At 41.7% G+C, this 19,868-nt stretch overlaps 1 protein-coding gene across 5 annotated transcripts in view; it reads right to left on the bottom strand.

Annotated features, from left to right (window-relative positions):
* Positions 1–19,633, bottom strand: part of RAVER2 (ribonucleoprotein, PTB binding 2) — a 93,276-nt gene extending 73,643 nt beyond the window's left edge. For 3 of the 5 annotated variants that reach the window (XM_054979838.1, XM_054979840.1, XM_054979839.1), the window contains exon 1: positions 19,041–19,633. In XM_054979838.1, the coding sequence (XP_054835813.1) occupies positions 19,041–19,214 (174 nt within the window). In that variant the 5' untranslated portion in view covers positions 19,215–19,633. Of the gene's footprint in view, positions 1–18,696; positions 18,749–19,040 lie in introns of those variants that run through there. The other 2 variants (XM_054979837.1, XM_054979841.1) reach the window with 2 other exon arrangements.
* Positions 19,634–19,868: the final 235 nt, after the last annotated feature.

The following is a 19,868-nucleotide window of genomic DNA, read 5'->3' on the forward strand; positions in this document are numbered from 1 at the left end:
CAATTTCCTGACCTGCCTGGCCGATAACTTCCTTTTTCAAAAGGTGGAGGAAGCTACAAGGGGTTCGGCCATACTAGACTTGATATTAACCAACAGGGAAGAATTAGTAGATGAGATGAAGGTGGTGGGGACTTTAGGGGGAAGTGACCATGTCCTTCTTGAATTCCAGTTGCTGTGGGGAGCCAAGGAAGTTCATAGCCAGACTCGTAGGTTAGATTTTCGTAGGGCCAACTTTGATGAACTCAGAGGCTTGATGAGAGTCATTCCGTGGGGGAGTGTGCTGGAAGGAAAAGGAGTGAGTGAAGGGTGGGCCATTCTCAAACACGAGCTTTTGCAAGCTCAAGCCTTCACTATCCCAGCAAGACGGAAACATGGTAAGGGCTCCAAGAAACCAATGTGGATGCACAGAGAGCTCCAGAATAAGCTAAGGGAGAAAAAGGAAATGTTCAGGAAATGGAGAGAAGGACAGACCTCTAAAGAGGAGTATATGAGGGTTACTAGGTACTGCAGATCAGCCATCAGAGAGGCCAAAGCTCAGTACGAGCTGGGTCTGGTGAGGAGGGCTCGCTACAACAAGAAAAACTTCTACAGATATGTGAGAAGCAAACGCAAGGTAAAAGAGGCAATTGGACCACTGTTGGGAGTAGATGGAGAAACTCTGATGCAGGACAGAGAAAAAGCAGACAGGCTTAACTACTTTTTTGCCTCTGTTTTCTCCCTGAAGAACTCAGGCACATCTAGAGATAGTAGAAAATTTGGCAGGACACCTGAGTGGCTAATTGACATTGACAGAAAGGTAGTGGAGAGGCATCTGGCTGCACTGGATGAATACAAATCCCCTGGGCCGGATGGGGTGCACCCAAGAGTGCTGAAAGAACTTTCCAGAGAACTTGCAGAACCCCTGTCCATCATCTTCAAGGCCTCCTGGAGGACTGGGGATGTGCCACAAGATTGGAGAAGAGCAAATGTTATCCCAATCTTTAAGAAAGGGAGGAAGGATGACCCGGGAAACTACAGGCCGGTCAGTCTGACTTCTGTTGCTGGGAAGATATTAGAACAGATTTTAAAGGGATTAATCTGTAAGCATCTGAAGGACCGCTCAGTGATCCGGGGAAGTCAGCATGGTTTTGTTCCTAACAGATCCTGCCAGACCAACCTGGTTTCCTTCTTTGATCGAGTGACCAGCTTACTGGATCAGGCAAACTCTGTTGACGTGATTTATCTGGATTTCAGTAAAGCTTTTGATAAGGTCCCCCATGACATTCTGATGGGCAAACTAGAAGACTGTGGAGTAGACTACAGGACAGTTCGGTGGATAGGGAACTGGTTGGAGGACCGCACTCAAAGGGTGGTGGTCAACAGCGTTTCATCAGATTGGAGGGAGGTGTCCAGTGGGGTGCCGCAGGGCTCGGTTTTGGGCCCGGTACTTTTCAATATTTTTATCAATGATCTGGATGAAGGAGTGGAAGGGCTGCTCATTAAATTTGCTGATGATACCAAATTGGGAGGGGTAGCAAACACCCAAGAAGATAGAATTAAAATTCAACAAGACCTGAATACTCTTGAGAAGTGGGCAGCTGTGAATAGGACGCAATTCAACAAAGACAAGTGCACAGTATTACATCTGGGCCACAAAAATGAGAAGCACAAATACTGGATGGGGGATACACTTCTGGGCAGTAGTATATGTGAAAGGGATCTTGGGGTAAGAGTGGACTGTAAACTGAATATGAGCAGTCAGTGTGATGCGGTGGCAAAAAAGGCTAATTCAATCCTGGGTTGTATCAAAGGGGCCATAGCATCGAAATCGCAGGAGGTCATAGCCCCTCTCTATACTGCCTTGGTCAGGCCACACCTGGAGTATTGTGTGCAGTTCTGGAGGCCTCACTTCAAAAAGGATGCGGACAAAATCGAGAGGGTGCAGAGGAGAGCGACGAGGATGATCAGGGGTCTGGAGACTGAGCCCTATGAGGAAAGGCTGAGGGCCTTGGGAATGTTTGGTTTGGAGAAGAGGAGGTTGAGGGGGGACATGACTGCTCTCTTTAAATATTTGAAAGGCTGTCATTTGGAGGAGGGCAAAGAGCTGTTCCAGTTGGCAGCAGAGGGTAGGACGCGAAGCAATGGGCTAAAACTACATGCACAAAGGTACCGACTGGATATTAGGAAAAACTTTTTCACCGTCAGAGTAGTTCAATAGTGGAATCAGCTGCCTAGGGAGGTGGTGAGCTCCCCCTCACTGGCAGTTTTCAAGAAGAGGCTGGATGAATACTTGTCAGAGATGCTTTAGGCTGATCCTGCAGGGGGTTGGACTAGATGGTCTGTATGGCCCCTTCCAACTCTATGATTCTATGATTCTAATTTGCAACAGCGGAAAGCGAAATCTGTATTTCTATTCAAGCGTCCTCTGAGTTACTAGTCAATATTGATGGTATAAAACATGTATAAACGAAAAATATATGTTTAGACCCCAAGTCCTCTAAACTTATCTGCATGTAATCTAATATTGCTATGGATATCTACGAAAACAGCTCTAACACAAGATGAATGCTAAGCTCACTCTGATAGGTAGCGTGCCTAATGAAAATGAAAACATCTAAGCAACTAACTCCTTTTTTGGTAACACTCATTGCAGTTCTTTATAAGATCTATCTGCACCAGGAAAATAAATGTGCTAAAATAGGTCATAACTTTCTCCCTCTGACAGTGAAATCCTGAACAGCTACTATGTCCAAAGCAGTTTTCTTACAGCTATTAAGGATCAGAAAAGCACATTACAGTAATATTTATTGTCTTTCAAGCCATACTTCTAATAAGAGCAGCAGCTATATTAAATGACATTTACACATTTAATCTATTTGTAATTCTCAGCATGTTTACTGAAATGTTGACACGTACATGACTTGTATCATGGTCCTATATGTGTTTTCCTGGAAGCAAGGCTCCAGTATATTTAATACATATGTACTACAGAAATAAAAGCCGTATAGTTTAACAAATCATTCTCCCAAATCAACAAGCACAAGTTTGCAGCCTTTACTTGCAGCTTAGAAGGTCAACCAATCACAGCTTTACTGAAGCATGATATAAACCCCAGCCAGGATACCCATAGCTCGGGTAAGGTATGTGACGTGGGGCTCTTTCTCTGTCTGTAAGTGTAAACACTCAGAATACCATGGGGAGGGGGACTCTAGAAAAATGAAACTTTGCACAAACATCCAATAGACAGAACATTGCTCTAACACAAGTCTAACACTGCCCTGCTAGAACCCTCACAGATATTCCACTTCAGAATACAAATACTAAAGGGGAGTCCCAACTCGTCCAACTAAGAAAGCCAGCACGATACACCCCACACAGGTAAGAAAGGGATGGGGGACCTCGCCCTAAGTTGGGATGCCTGAAACAGTTTATTTGCACCCACTCTGTGTATTGCCCCAACAACCCTATACCCTCAACAGCTGTTAAGAGTATGTACAGTGAAGGAGGGCCCACCTTGCAGATATGCTGGCAGCATAGCACTAGACTATCAGTGCAATCTCATGCCAATATAAATCCTATTGCAAGGAGAGACACAGGGATCACAATTAACTGCCAGCCACTCCACGACAACTTGTTGTTCATCAGGATCAGGGCCCCATGGAGCAGCCTCAGTAAACAAAGCCAGGAGAGCTGTAATGAAATTCCCTACAAGTGATCAGCAAATATTGTTTACATGGCTATATTATGGCCCCCAAGAGGCCTGGGGGAACTACAAGAGTGCCATGTGCAAAGTTGTGGAGCTCACTTGCTGTTTGTGGCTACTTTGGAACATTATTCATCACCATGAGTCTCTTTGGACTCTAACAAGAGGGATGTGCTTACATTATACTGCAAAACACAGCTGAAAACAGGATTCAGTCAGAAGATCAGTCCCAGCTCTTGATGCATTAGCAAAGTAATGCTGACTAGTCTGCATAAGCTTGCAAGGAGAGACAAATTACTTTCTGTAGGAAGTTAACCATCTATGGATACCGGGTCTCCTGCTACAATGGGAAGTAAGGATCCCACTTCCAGCCTCTGCCCCCTACCACTTCTCACCTGGTGGTGGGGGGGAAGGCACAGGAATGGGACAAGAATCCCCTGGAGTGCACTTCCACGCACTCCAGAACTCTTCCACATCGCACCAGGAAAGTGACGTAAGCACACAGGCACAACATTAGGGCACAACAATACCTACCCTCCTATTTCCTCCTAGGGGTGGCTGGCTGAAGCCTGGCAACTCTATAACAACCCCTGGTCCTAGTCATCAAATCTGCATGTCAGTTCCAACTTAGCATTTTATTACTGCAGTCTCCCTTTGACTTTTTTTTTATGAAGTCCTACAGTATACAACTGGATGTCTACTACTGGAGACTAAAATGACCTCTTACTGGTTTCTAAGAGGTTCTGTTTCTAGTCACCAATTTGTACCCATTTAATTACCAAATTAATATAACTTAATTCTCAACATGGCCATATCTGTAGATACTTAAATCCAGAGACTGGAGCCATGGCCAGATAAGGCAGCTCTTTCTACAAACTTGAATAAAGGCTCAAGATTTGCAGAGACATTTGAAATCTGAACAAAGAAGTTACTTGGGGAGGGGTGATAAATGTCAAAAATAATAGAAGCAGTGTCAGTAGCACTTGCCTTTGACAGCCAGCAGGACAGTGGACAACTGGACAGGGATGACGGTGAGGAAGGAACTTCCCAGTGACTTGCTACTACCTTATTTGCTATCCCAGGACTGGCTGCTTCCAACTGTTCAGTAGCAGTCCCTCCAAAAGCCAGTGTGGTATAGCAGTTAAGAGTTTCAGACTAGGATCTGAGAGACCCAGGTTCAAATTTCTGTTGTGCTGTGGAAGCTCACTGGGTGACCATGGGCCAGTTAGCTTAACTTGCCTTACAGGGTAGTTGTGAGAATAAAGTGGAGGAGAGGAGAATGGTGTAAGCTGCTTTGAGTCACCATTGTAGAGAAGAGCAGGATATAAATGAAGAAAATAAATAAATACACTAAAGATGAGGGTAAATAAAAGGTAGGTTGGTGGTCAGGTGGGGGGGAAAGAAAAGATAGAAGGTGAGGATATGGAGGTTACCAGGAGGAGGGAAAAGAAGAAACAGTGTGAGGAGGGGAAAGTAAAGTGTCCTTCAAAAGTCCTTGTGAGTTCCCCATAGTGCAACTGGACCTGGACTGGTGGCCGGCACCATACAACTGGGCCATAGTTTTCTAGGCAGAGGTTACCAGGAGGAGGGAAGGAGGGAAAAATGAAGATGGGGGCCAGATACAGGTAGGTTGGCTGATGGGTGGGCAGGAGAGAAGGAAGCAGGAAAAGGAGAGAGGCTACTGGGGCTACAATGGAAGGGAAAGAGGAAATAGTAGGGGAGGGCAAATGAGATGCCCAATGCAAATCTATGCAGGTCCCCCAATTGTCAATATATCTAATCAAAGCCAGAGACTGGGGCCATGAATAGACAAGATAGATCTTTCTACAAATCTGAGAGAAGCCCCAAGTTTGAAGAAAAATCTGAAATCTAAAAACAAAACAACACCCCCCCAATAACAGAAGAAGTATCTGTAGAAGAATGATTCAGTTGCAGTTGCTAGACAACCACAACACTATCGTCAACCTTCCAATCCTGGTTTCTTTCAGTAAAAGACAGGGGGAGCAAGCAGTACCCTTTCCAGGGCTGCTTTGGCCTTTGAGGGAGGGCTAGATGACTAGGCCTGGCAGCAACCACTGGGCAACTAGCTACCACCTGACTTACATGACTCATCCAGACCCAATTGCTTGCTACTGTTCAACGGCAGCCACACCATGAAAGCCAGTGTTGTGTAGTGGTTAGTTTTTCAGACTAGGATTTTGAAGACCCAAGTACAAATCCCTATTCTGCCATGGATGCTCACTTCATGGGTGACTTTGGGCCAGTTACACATTCTCAACCTGGTATAATTTCTAGAACTGTGTTTTTTCAATTATATCCAACTCACCCAAGCTATACTTGCACATGTAACTTGCTATTCATATCCACTCTATTGTAACCCAAAACAAGACTATGGTAATGCACTCTACAGGTCATTACTTGAAGATAATGATGGTACAGAATGCAGTTACCCATCTTTCTATCAGGGGCTAGATGTTTTCAACATATATCACCTGTTTTTCAACTTTACCATTGGTTATCTGTTTGCTTCCGCATTCAGTTAAAGGTGTTGGTACCTTCTTATAAAACCTTTTACAATCAATGACTGGTATATCTGAAGAATGCACTTCCTGATAGGTGCCAGTTAGTAATATTCATCTGACCAATGTGTCCTGCGCATTCCTTCCCATAGAATGGTTTATCTGTCTGTGGGTTGAGTACAATCATTTTCAATTGTTATGATTGTTATGTTATCATTATGGAACAACCTGCCCACAGAACTGCAGAGAATTCATTTTTTATTACGTTTAAGAAAGGTGGCATGCTGAAGCTTTTCTGTAAGACTTTTGTGTAATTGTCAAGCATAATTTGAACTGTATTGTAACTTTGGCATTACACTAAATCTTTTAGATACAATGTATTGTCGAAGGCTTTCACGGCTGGAGAACGATGGTTGTTGTGGGTTTTCTGGGCTGTATTGCCGTGGTCTTGGCATTGTAGTTCCTGACGTTTCACCAGCAGCTGTGGCTGGCATCTTCAGAGGTGTAGCACCAAAAGACAGAGATCTCTCAGTGTCACAGTGTGGAAAAGATGAGAGATCTCTGTCTTTTGGTGCTACACCTCTGAAGATGCCAGCCACAGCTGCTGGCGAAACGTCAGGAACTACAATGCCAAGACCATGGCAATACAGCCCGGAAAACCCACAACAACCATCTTTTAGATACACTTTTGACATTGGTCATTGGTCCCAATGACATTGGTCTCCCCCTTTTTGACATTGGTCCCCCCTTTTTTACACATATACACTCTCACACACTTCTTTTGTTATGTTTGGGGAGTGAGAGTTCCTCCAGAAAGTGGATTCTAGAGAGAAAATCTATTTTGTACAGCAATTATAAGCAGACTTCTTTTTTTGGAAGAAGCAGTGACTACAAAAGAGCCATTTCCTGTTACCTGGCAGTTTGTCTTCCTCCCTGATGGCAAGAAGGACTTCATTTGTCATAAGGGCAAGCTGCTAGTTATACTCAGGGCTTTTTTTCAGGGGGAACGCGGGGGAATGGAGTTCCAGAACCTCTTGAAAATGGTCACATGGCTGGTGGCCCCGCCCCCTGATCTCCAGACAGAGGGGCGTTTAGTGGTGCAGAGGGCAATCTAAACTCCCCTCTGTCTGGATATCAGGGGGTGGGGCCACCAGCCATGTGACCATTTTCTATGAGGGCAACCCACTGAGTTCCACCACCTCTTTTCCCAGAAAAAAAGCTCTGGTTATACTAAAAGAAAAAGTGAAGAACCTGGAAGAACAAATTGGCACCCTTCAAGAGATCAAAGAAGCAGAGGATTTCATCAACAAAACTCTTCAGGCCCTGCAAAGGGAAGGGGGGAGTGGTAGAAGGGGCAATAAAACAGATTATTTTCCTAATGAACTTCCCCAGAGATCAACAGCACAAGCCAGAAGGTGCAGGACAAGATAGCTATCCAAGTGCTATCCAAGCCCTTGCTGACGTGACAGAATCAGTGGCAGATGTACAACAACAAGGACCTGAAAGAACAAGTGGAGATACAAACAAATAACATTAGAAGGAAAAGGAAAGTCTTGGTGATTGGCGGCTCTCTGCTGAGGGATATGGAATGTCATGTGTCCAGGCCTGATCCCATGGCCTGAGAGGTGTGCTTTTTGCCAGGGGCAAAGATTAAGGATATCTCAGATCGGATGGCCAAGTTAGTCAAACCAACAGGCCATTACCAGAATTCCCTTTGCTGTGAGGTACCAAGGGAGTTTGTAGCCAAACGTGCATGTTAGATTTTAGTGGGACAAACTTTAATAGACTTAGAGATATAATGAGAGTTATGTCATGAACAAGAATGCTGGACGGGAAAGGAGGGAGTGAAGGGTAGGCTCTCCTAAAAAAAAGAAAGAAAGAAAAAGCTCTTACAAGCTCAAGCCATCACCATTCCAGCAAGGTGGAAATGTGGTAGAGAATCTAAGAAACCAATGTGGATAAAGAGAGAGCTCTGTGATGAGCTAAGGAAGAAAAGGGAGACGTTCAAGAAATGGAGGTAAGGAAATGCATCTAAAGAAGAGTATCTAGGGGTAACTAGGCACTGTAGGGCAGCCATCAAAGAGGTAGAAGCTCAGAATGAGCTAAGACTGGCCAGGGGAGGGGGTGACCACAACAAAAAATACATTCTTCTTCAGAGATGTGAGGACCAAATAGAAGGTAAAGGGGGGGAATACCCCCCATTGCTAGGTGAAAATGGAGAAAATCTGACAGAGGACAGAGAGAAGAAAGAAAGGGTTGATGCCTCTTTTGCTTCAAATTCCTCCCTGAAGGAGAGAATAGGACCACCTAGTAATAAGCAAGGCATTGCTATGGGACTGCTGGTTGACATGGCGAAGAAGTTGTTGAGAAGCACCTTGCTGCACTGGAGTGCTTAAAAAGCTTGCCAATCATTCCTTGTTGATCATCTTTCAGGCCTTTTGGAGGACAGATGATGTGCCAGAAGACTGGAAAAGCACAAATGCCATCTCAATCTTCAAGAAAGGGAACAAGGACAATCCTGGGAACTACAGGCCAGTCAGCCTGACCTCTGTCCCAGGGAAGATATTGGAGCAGATATTGAAGGCATCAGACTGCAAGCATCTGATGGACAAAATGGTGACATGGGGAAGTCAGCACAGGTTTCTCCCCAACAGGTCCTGCCAGACCAACCTCATCTCCTTCTATGATTGAGTGACAGGTTTACTGCATCGTGGGAATGCTGTCGATGCATCTGGATTTCAGTAAAGATTTTGACAAGGATCCTCATGATGTTCTGATGGGTAAACTGGAAGACTGTGGACTAGATGTATAAGAAACTGGCTAGATATCCACACCCACGAGTAGTTCTCAATGGCATCATGTCTGATTGGAGGGAGGCGTCCAGTGGAGTGCCACAGGGCTTGGTTCTGGGCCCAGTGCTTTTAAATATTTTTATGAATGATTTGGACAAGGGTGTGAAGGGATTACTCATTAAATTTGCAGATGGCACTAAACTTGGCAGAGTAGCAACTACCTTTGAAGAGAGAGAGAGAATTCAATGAGATCTGAACACACTGGAAAAGTTGGCAGATTTGAATAAGATGCCATTTAACATGGATAAATGCCAGGTTCTGCATCTGAGCAACAAAAATGCAAAGCATGCAAACTGAATCAGGGATACACTTCTGAGTAGCAGTGTGTGAACACCATCTTGGAATACAGGTGGATGAGAAGCTAAATATGAGCAGTCAGTGTGATGCGGCAGCAAAAAAAGTGAATGCAATCTGGGGTGTATCAACAAGGGCATAATACCCAAATAACAGGATGTCATTGTCTCTCTATATATTGCATTGTTCAGGCCTCACCTAGAGTACTGTGTGCAGTTGTAGAGGCCTCATTTCAAAAAGGATGTGGACAAATTTGAACAGGTACAAAGGAGAGCAACCAGGATGACCAGGGGCCTGGAGACAAAGCCCTACAAGGAAAGACTGAGGGACTTAGGAATGTTCAGTTTGGAGAATAAGAGGCTGAGGGAACACATGTTTGCTTTCTTTAAATATTTGAAAGTCTGTCACTTAGAGGAGGGAAGGCAGTTGTTCCTGTTGGCAGCAAAAGATAGGACTCAAAATAATGGGTTTAAACTACAGGAGGGAAGGTACCGGCTGGACATTAGAAAACTTCTTTACATTAAAGCAATTCAGCAGTGGAATTGGCTGCCTAGGGTTGCAGTGGGTTCCCCCTCATTGGCAGTCTTCAAAGAGTGGCTGGATGAATACTTGTTGGGGATGCTTCAGGGTGTTCCTACATTGGGCAGGGGGTTGGTCTAGATGGTCTGTAAGACCCATGATTCTATGAGTCTATTAGATTTCTTATGAGGAAATACACAGCTGCACTGTTTTCATCCTGTTCTTCATTATAGCAATCTTGAGGCACAGCTGTGATGGAGGTTTAAAGCAAAACAGAAGTCCAGTGGAACCTTAAAGACTAATAACATTTATTCCAATATGAGCTATCATGAGTCAGAGCTCCCCTCCTCAGACACAATGGAAAGGAAGAAAAAATACTTCATTTTAAGAAAGGTGCAAAAGGAGGAGGGGAAAGGGGGAGAAGTTGAGCAAAGAGAAGCCTGGTATCAAATCAGGTGTGATTCTCTAGTTATATATATAACAGATAATGAGAGAGGTCAGAGTTTCTAGCTGCTCTCTTACATGGTAAAAATAAACAAAAGTGCAAAAAAAGGTAAAATAGAAAAGAGTCCAGTAGCACCTTTAAAACTAACCAACTTTACTGTAGCATAAGTTTTCGAGAATCACAGTTCTCTTCGTCAGATGCAACTGCTACCGGACTCTTTTCTATTATGCTACTACAGACTAACACAGCTAACCCCTCTGGATCTATGACCAAAAAAAGGTAAAGAGCAAACTAATCATTTTAAGCTTCAAATAATTAACTAACTTCAGTAAAAGGATATGGTAGGATACAACCTGTTAAGAATAGTTTATAAAAGTTTCTAAAATGTGGGACCTGTTAGAAATTATAAGTGGGGACCCAAAAGGACTTGCTAGAGGGTGGCATCTCATTTTCCCCTCCCCTACCATGTCCTCTTTCCCTTTCCTGTCCCCCACAGTAGCCCCCTTTTCCTGCTTCCTTCTCTCCTTCCCACCCACCTTTGTCTGCCACCATTTCTTTACCCCCCACTCCTCGGCAGCTTCTACCCTATGGCCAAGTTGTATGGTGCCTGCTGAGCCAGGCCCAGTTGTATGGTGGGGAACCTACAAGGATTTGTAGGGGATACTTCACTTTTCCCTGTATCCCCTTGCCCATAATGTTCCTTTTTCCCTCCTCCAGGCAGCCTCCATGTGCTCCCCTTTCTTTATGCTCTTCTCTCCTTCAAACTCACTAAACAACTTACCCCATCTTCAGCTATATTTATTAACTTACTGTATTAATGTACTGCCCTTTTTCCACAATGGGGACCCAAAGCAGCTTATATTATTCTCCTTGCCTCCATATTATCCTCCCAACAACCCTGAGGGTGTTTCTCTGGATCAAATCATCCAATCAGCTTCCTGTTCCTGTTGTCTTCGTAGCCCCTCCAATAAGTGTTTGTTTTGCTTCTGAGTGACACCTTTCTCGCTGATCCTCTTCCCTTTCCCTTTGCTGTCCTTGCTAGGAATCCAGTTATCTGCTCTGCTGTTAACTTCCCGTCTCGCGATGTTTCTCTAGTTCCCCTCCGCTTTCTCACGCCGGTTATCTCAATTCTAACCGCAGTAAGTGTAAACAATATTTCTTTTCCAAGTTTTTAGTCCTTATTTAGTTCCCAATGTCTCCAATTTAACACTGCCTCTATTACTAATCGTTAGCTCTTTTAAAATCTGTCCATTAATTTATTTTCTCTTGGTCTTTTTGTTGCCAATCCATTTTAAATAATCCGATAACGATCTTTACCTTTGCCAATTCTGCGGGTTGTCTGTGTTGTTTCCTTTGCTTATTCTTTGGTAAAAGTTGTTACTGAAGCTTGGTTATGACAATCTTATGCCAATTTAATGACTCCTGAGGCACTGCAGAGATAGTAGCTCTCCCTTCTGCGCCATCTTAACTAAGGTACGAAGTTAAGCCAGAAACCACAGAGGCGCTATAAACAAACCATAGAGAAAAAACGCCCGACATTTTGGATTTTTAAAGGACTTTCTTTATTTTTTTTTCTGCAACAAATATTAAGATAACCTAAGCTTTTAAACGATCCACCACAGATTTAAGAAGAAGGGTAGATACGTGGGGAGGCTCAAAACTGAGTCCCACGATGGCAGGAAAAAAAGGAGCGGACAAGGAATGGCAAGCCTCAGTAGAAGCAACGATTGAAGGATTGGGGAAAAAGTGGCAGAGAACCATAAAGAGTTGTTACAGAAGATGCAAGAAATGCTGGCAAAGGATTTTAAAAAGATGAGAGATGTTATTCAAGCTGATGTAGCTGCACTGGCAAAAAATATAGAGGGAGTAAAGGAGGACTTGCAAGCAACAACTAAGAAAGTGGTACAGGTAGAACAAAAGACAAATGATATAAAAGCAGAAATGAAACATGAAAACCAAGTGATTCAGACAAGAGTGGCAATGATGGAATGCAAGGCGACGGAGAGGCAGTTAAGATTTCTTGGCATCCAGGAATCTGAGACCCAAACTACACAAGAACAGATGACAGAGATATTGTCAGAATTTCTAGGGAAAGAAAAGGAAGAAATAACAGCAAATCTGGACTTGGCATACAGAATCAACTCGGCTTTTGCACAGCAGAGGAAGTTACCTAGAGATATAATCGTCCAACTAGTGACAAAGAGAATGAAGGAGGAGATTCTTAAAAAGCATTTTGAAAATCCTTTAATAAAAGAGGGCAGTAGAATCAAGATCATGAAAGAAGTGCCAAAACAGATTCTCCAAGAGAGAAAAAAATATAGGGAATTAACCCAGAAACTAAGAGATAAAGATATTAGATATAGATGGGAAATCCCAGAAGGAGTAAGCTTTTAATACAAAGCCCTGAGAATTGTTATTAAATCAAAGGAGCAGATGGAAAAGTTTGTACAGGAACATGCAGAGGACTTTCCTGAATTACCAAAAATCTAACAATATGGAGTACAAATTAATATCGTGGAATGTAAATGGACTAAACTCACCCCAAAAGTGAAAAACAGTTTTTCATTGGCTAAAAAAGCAGAACTGCAATATAATATGCCTACAAGAGACACATATCAAAGATATAGATATAAAATATTTAAAAAATAAACAATTGGGGAAAGAATATGTATCATCATCCAAACAAAAGAAGAAAGGAGTAGTAATTTACATAAATGAGACTGTAGAATCAAAATTAATTTTTCAGGTTCAAGAGGGAAGATATGCTGTAGAAGTAAATGTAAACGCAAAAAAAATGTTGGTAATAGCCCTCTATGTGCCAAATGGAGCAAAAGACCAATTCTTTAAAGACTTATTGAACAAACTAGATCAGGATGTATCTGACCAGATGATATTGTTTGGAGATTTCAATGGTGTAGTGGATTTGCAACTAGATAAAAAATCCAAAACAACTGTCAAAAAATCAGGGAAGTTACCAAAGACTTTTTTTGACTTAGTTCAGAAAGAACAATTAGAAGACCTATGGAGAAAAGAAAATCCAAAAAGTTCAGAATTTACATACTACTCCACAAGGCATTTATCATTTTCACGTATTGATATGATTTGGGCAACTAAGGACTTGACTTTATTGACTAAAAAAGTGGAAATTTTACTGAGGGTGAGTGCAGACCATAATCCAATGTCATGGAAATGGACAATGGGGCGGAGAAAATTTAAATGGAGATTAAATTAGGATTTATTACAAAATCAGGAAAATCTGAAGTATTTGAAAGAAGAAACTAAGCAATTTTTTTTGACAAATAACAATAATGAAGTGTCGACACAGATGGTATGGGATGCATATAAAGCTGTAATAAGAGGAAATCTAACACTACTCAATAGTAAAGACAAGGAAAGAAAACAGGAGAAATGGCAAGAAATACAAGAAAAAAATCACAAAAAAGAACAACAATTAAAGAAAAGACCAGGGAAAAAGTCGATTATACAGGAAATTAAAATACTACAAGATCAAATAACAGCTATTAGTAATAAAGAGCTAGAAAAGACATTAAAGCAGAAGACTTTTGAAGGAGCAAATAAACCAGGAAAGTATCTAGCCTGGCAATTGAAAAAAAAGAAGGAAAAGAAAATTATTAATAGAATAATAGAGGATGGTAAGGAATTGAAAGAGCATCATTCAATCAAGCGTGCATTTTTTAAATATTATGCAAAGCTATTTCAAAAGAAAACAGTGAATCAACAAGATATAGATGGGTATTTGATGAATGCCCATCTACCAAGGATACCAGAAGAGATGAAACAAGGACTGAACGCTCCAATAACAGAAGAAGAAGTCAAACAAGCAATTGAAGCGGCTAAGATTGGGAAAGCACCAGGACCGGATGGGATCACAGCTAAATTTTATAAAGTAATGAAGGAGGACGTAGTACCGATTTTAAAAAATATAATGAATGATATGTTTCAAGGAAAAGGCCTCCCAGATACGTGGAATGAACCAAGTATCACTCTGATCCCCAAAGAAAATCAAGACCTGACAGACGTTAAAAAGTATAGACCTATATCGCTCATAAACAACCATTATAAAATAATGGCAAGAATATTAGTAGACTTAAAATATGGCTAATGGAGTTCATAGAAGAAGATCAGGCTGGATTCCTACCAAATAGACAATTAAAAGACAATCTGAGAATCGTGATAAATGCCATTGAATATTATGACAAATGCCCAGACAAGGAAGTTGGCCTTTTCTTTGCAGATGCAGAGAAGGCCTTTGACAATTTGAACTGGACTGTTATGTTTGCGACTATGGAGAAGATGGATTTAGGAAATGAATTTATAGAAGCTGTGAAAACAATTTATAAACTACAAAGAGCAACAATTAGTGTTAATGATGATCTGACAGAAAACTTCAAAATAAGGAAAGGAACCAGACAAGGATGTCCACTATCGCCCCTTTTGTTTGTGATGGTCTTAGAGGTATTATTGAGAAGGATTAGAGAAGATGACAGTATAAAAGGAATAAAAATAAAAGGATCTTCCTACAAACTGAGAGCTTTTGCAGATGATGTGATGTTTATAGTGGAAGATCCTGTACAAACCCTGCCAAGATTGTTGGATAAAATAAAAGAGTTTGGAGATTTGGCAGGCTTTTATATAAACAAAAAGAAGTCAAAAATAATAACAAAAAATATGACCAAGAAGCAGCAGCAAGAATTAAGTGAATTAACAAATTGCGAAGTGGTACACAAAATCAAATATTTGGGGATAGAGCTCACTGCTAAGAATATAGATTTATTTAAGAATAATTATGAAAAGCTCTGGACTCAAATGGAAAGAGATATGATAAAATGGAATAAACTAAATCTGTCGTGGTTAGGTCGTATTGCTACAATTAAAATGAATGTATTGCCCAGAATGATGTTTTTAATGCAAACAATACCAATTGTGAAAGATAAAAAACAGTTTGAAAAATGGCAGAGGAAAATATCTGAGTTTGTTTGGGCAGGGAAGAAGCCAAGAGTAAAAATGAAAGTCTTATGTGATGCAAAGGAAAGAGGAGGAATGCAGTTACCTGACCTAAGACTTTATCACGAAGCGATATGTTTGGTGTGGATAAAAGAATGGGTGTCCTTGACCAATCATAAGTTATTAACGTTGGAAGGATATAATAAATTATTTGGATGGCATGCATATATGTGGTATGAAAAATATAAAATGGATGCAATGTTTCAGCACCACTACCTAAGAAGAAATTTATTGCTAACTTGGCTTAAATACAAGAAACTCATAGAAGAAAGGAAACCACTTTGGATTATACCATTTGAAGTAATCAACCCAAATTTGGAATACCAGGGAAAGGAATGGCTTACCCTCAAAGAATTAACAATACTAGAAAAGGATGAGTTGAAGCTTAGACAAAATGAGGATTTGCCATTCAAATATGGCTGGTTACAATACAGGCAAATTAAAGACTTATTTGACTCAGATAAAAGGAAGATAGGTTTTAGAATTAAAAATTCGGACTTGGAAGAGTTATTATTGGGAAATAATAATAAAGCAATATCTAAAATGTATAAGTTGTTATTGAAGTGGTTTACAGAAGATGAAACAGTAAAGGTTCAAATGGTAAAGTGGGCTATAAATTGTAATAAAGAAATAACCATGGAAGCATGGGAACAATTATGGAAAAATACCCTAAAAATATCAACTTGTATTAGTATTAAAGAGAATGGATATAAAATGTTGTATAGATGGTATTTAACACCGAAAAAACTAGCCAGAGCTAACAAACAGTTATCAAACAAATGTTGGAAATGTAAGGAGCATGAAGGTTCTTTGTTTCATATGTGGTGGACTTGCCAAAAGGCTAGAGACTTCTGGTCTAAAATATGTGCTGAAATGTCTTTGATATTACAATATAATGTTGCTTAAAATTCTGAAATATTATTATCTTTACACTTAGAAGAGGTTAATAGAAAGGATAAGACATTGTTATATTATATGTTAGTAGCAGCAAGAATTCTATATGCTCAATACTGGAAAAAAGAAGAAATACCGAATGTTGAAGAATGGACAAGGAAGCTGTTGTACATGGCTGAAATGGATAAAATAACTAGAAACTTGAATGAGCAAGATCCAGAAACTTTTTTGGAGGATTGGAAGAAACTTAAGAAATATTTGGAAAAGAAATGCGATGTTAAAGGACAATTGTGGTCTTTGGAGGGATTTTAAATTTTATATAAAAAGACTTTAACGAAAGAAAAACATATTAAGATCTTTACCATGGTAAAAATGATAGCAATATAGTGTAATAATAATAGCTATGAATAAATGGGGGGTTCGAGTGTTGTTGGAAGTCAACAAAGAAAAGGGGGAGGGGAGGGGGTGGGGTATATATCTATGTAAAAGGGTTAATTTGGATAAGTTTAATGTATTAATCAATTATCGTATATTGCCTCATCCAATAAAAATTATTCAAAAAAAATCATCCAATCAGTTTCTACAGCAGAGTTGTGATTTGAACCTTTTATCCTAGATCCTACTCTGAGACTCTAACCACTACACTACGCTGGCTATTGTTGGGGCGGGGACAGGGGCTGTGGTTGAACAGTAGCAAGAAGCCAAGTTTGGGTGAATCATGCAAGTTGTATGGTATTAAGTTGCCTGGTGGTTGCTGCTGGGCATGGCCCCCTAAGTCCTCCCTAAAAGGCCAAAAGGTGCCCTGGAAATGGCCCTGCCCCCTCTCTTTTTAGTGACAGAAACCAAGCCTGTATTATTGGCTGAACTGTTATGGTCACCTAGCAACAGCCATTGAGGCCATCTGGTTAAAGCCACAGGCTCTCCTTTTACCTTTTGGGTTTTTTTTAATGTAATTTACATTTCAGATTTTGCTGCAAACCTGGGGCATTTTTTAGGTATGTAGGAAGATCGGTCTTGTCAATTCATGGCGCCAGTCTCCAGATTTAAGTATCCAAGATCAGAACCACCTGGCTATTAGTATTTAAGATAAGGAGTGAGGAAGGCCAAGTCAGTTTAATTCAGCATGACAAAAGTGCTTAATTTCTTGATGAGTTCTAATTCAACACTTGAGCATTGTATATTCCTTTAGATGTTGTGTGCATGCATGCGTGTGAGAGAGAGAAAGAAAATGAATTTTAGAACAGTGACTTTCAGATCTGCAACAGTATGTACAAGAAGATTAAAATGTTTGCCCAACGGTTGAGTATTGCAATTTCTTATGTCAGATTTGTGTTTAAGTCAGACTTTGAACTGTGATTCAGTGCTGTGCTAGAGAACACTTGTTGCATGTAGATGTTCCCAGATTTAATCTCTGCCACCCTCAATTTGAACAGAAGGGTCTTAGACAGCAAGTGTTGTGAAAGACCCTGCCCAAGACCCTGAAGAAATGCTGCCAGAGTACACAGCGCTGAACTGAATGGACCAATGGCTGGATAAGTCTGCTTCTTATGTTCAGGCTGCCAAACAATTTTTTTTATTAAACAATCTGAAACCATTTTCATTTTTTGTGTAATAAAAAGTTTACTAATCACAATAATATATTTCATTAGAAGCATAGTCCTGGTAACCATTTTCTGCAACTAAATATGGTGATTTTAAGTGAATGTTGCACACACATTTAAACCCACCCATTACCCGCCACAAAAGAAAGCATATGGAGTGATTTGTTAATCTTCCTGAGATAGTTAGCTTGTTCAGCATTCAGTAAAACATGTCAGGAGCTACAGGACTCTGGCTAATTTGTTAATCACGTGCAATATAAATAGGCAATTTGTGTGCTGTTTATATCAACCCTGTACTTTTTTTTTACAACATTTTCATTTGGAAATAGTAATCTCAGACAATCTTGAGTCTATGTTTCTCTCCATCTGCATTAGAGTAATGTCTCTAATGAGTCATTAAAAATTAATTCACATACCTAATAACAGAGACACCAAGAAAGACACGGATCATAGGGTAGGTTGGCAACATACTGTTTCCAAAATCAAAACAAGACTACGAGCTAGCGGGATACTGTATGGGAACCACAGGCAAGAGAATAGAAACATGTTTTCAGGCAAGAGAATACAAGGAAAAACTGCTTCCTTTGGTTCCTTTTCTATTCTGGCAAAAGTGACACCTGGCTGCTCTGTCATTCTAGTTTACAGGATAACCTTCCTCTCTTTACTGAGACACCACAGTTCTTGCTCCCCTACTTCCAAGAGTACAGATTAGATCAGGAATATAGGGAATATCAGGGTATATATATTACATTCCTTAAAAAACAGGGTAACAACAATACATGCTCCAAAAACAGTAAAAAGGAGAGTGTGCCTCTGGCAGCTAGACAGGGGTTCCTACAAGCTCCCACCCACATCCATCTCTCACCTCCATAAGTTTGCATTTTTTTCCTTCACAAAACTTTAGAAGTGAGGGGTTGTGGCTTGTCACACTTCCTCCCTTCTCGATGCCCGCCTATGCCCCGCTTCCAGACCCCTTAGCCTTCTTACTTCCTACAGATACCTCCGCCTCTGCTCGAACCAGGGGGGCTTCCGCTCGTAGCCTAGAGATAGGGATCGTCCACCTGCGGGTTTACTATAAATTCCACCCACCACCTTTACTGGCCGTTCCTTCCTTACCCCAAGCCTGAGGAGGGGGGTCATTGCCGCCCTCAGCTGCCCTGCACCACGCCTCGGGCAGAGGCTGGCGATGGGACGGGCTGTATCACCCACCTGGCTGCTGCTCTCGGCAGGCAGATTCCTCAGCAGGATCTTGCGCCTGTTGCTCAGTTCTCGCCGTGTGGTCTGGAGCCTGAGGGATATCTCCTCAGGGGCCAAAGGGGTCGCGCTCGCAGCCCTCGCGGGCCCCCCCAGCAGCTCTGCACTGGACCCCGCTGCTGCCGCCATCTTGCTGGCCCAGACACAAACACACTCTTCTCACACAGCCCCGGGGAAGAGGGAGCCAGTCGAAGAGGGCTGAGAGGAGGGAGCCCAGACGGGAGCGAGCGCAGGAACTAGTAGCGGCGAACTGAGCCTCAGCGGGACACAAAGGAAGGAAGAGAAAGTCTCGCCTGCCTCCTTTCTCACCCTTCCCCCGCCTTTTCAAAGTACCTCATTACCCTTCTGCCTCATAACCTCCAACGGTAAGCATAGGGATAAAACGAAATTGTATACTACTTAAATTGCCTCTGCTGCTGCTGCTGCTGCTGTTTTCAGTGGGATAAAGAGCAAACGCCACACTTCCAGGGATTGGCGCGCCCTTTCGCTTTACTGAAATACTAACTTTAACAAGCGTTTACTAGTCGTAAAATATGGTGGGCGGAGAGGACTCCGGGCTCGTCCCCGGCTCTCTCTTTTAAAAGATGCGTGACTGACGGCAATTCAACAGAAATGGCCATTCCCCGACATACAGATGCAGACTCGATGTTCAAGTCGAAAAATGCAAAAGAACCTAGCGCCGCCACCCACACCCTTTCAAGGGCGGCTGGCAAGCTACTCTAAGCAAAAGTAAATTAATGTTTTACCAGACCTTTAAGGTTTTTTTGACACTATAGGAGCCCT

This window comes from Eublepharis macularius, chromosome 5, assembly GCF_028583425.1.
Source record: "Eublepharis macularius isolate TG4126 chromosome 5, MPM_Emac_v1.0, whole genome shotgun sequence".
Taxonomy (NCBI): domain Eukaryota; kingdom Metazoa; phylum Chordata; class Lepidosauria; order Squamata; family Eublepharidae; genus Eublepharis; species Eublepharis macularius.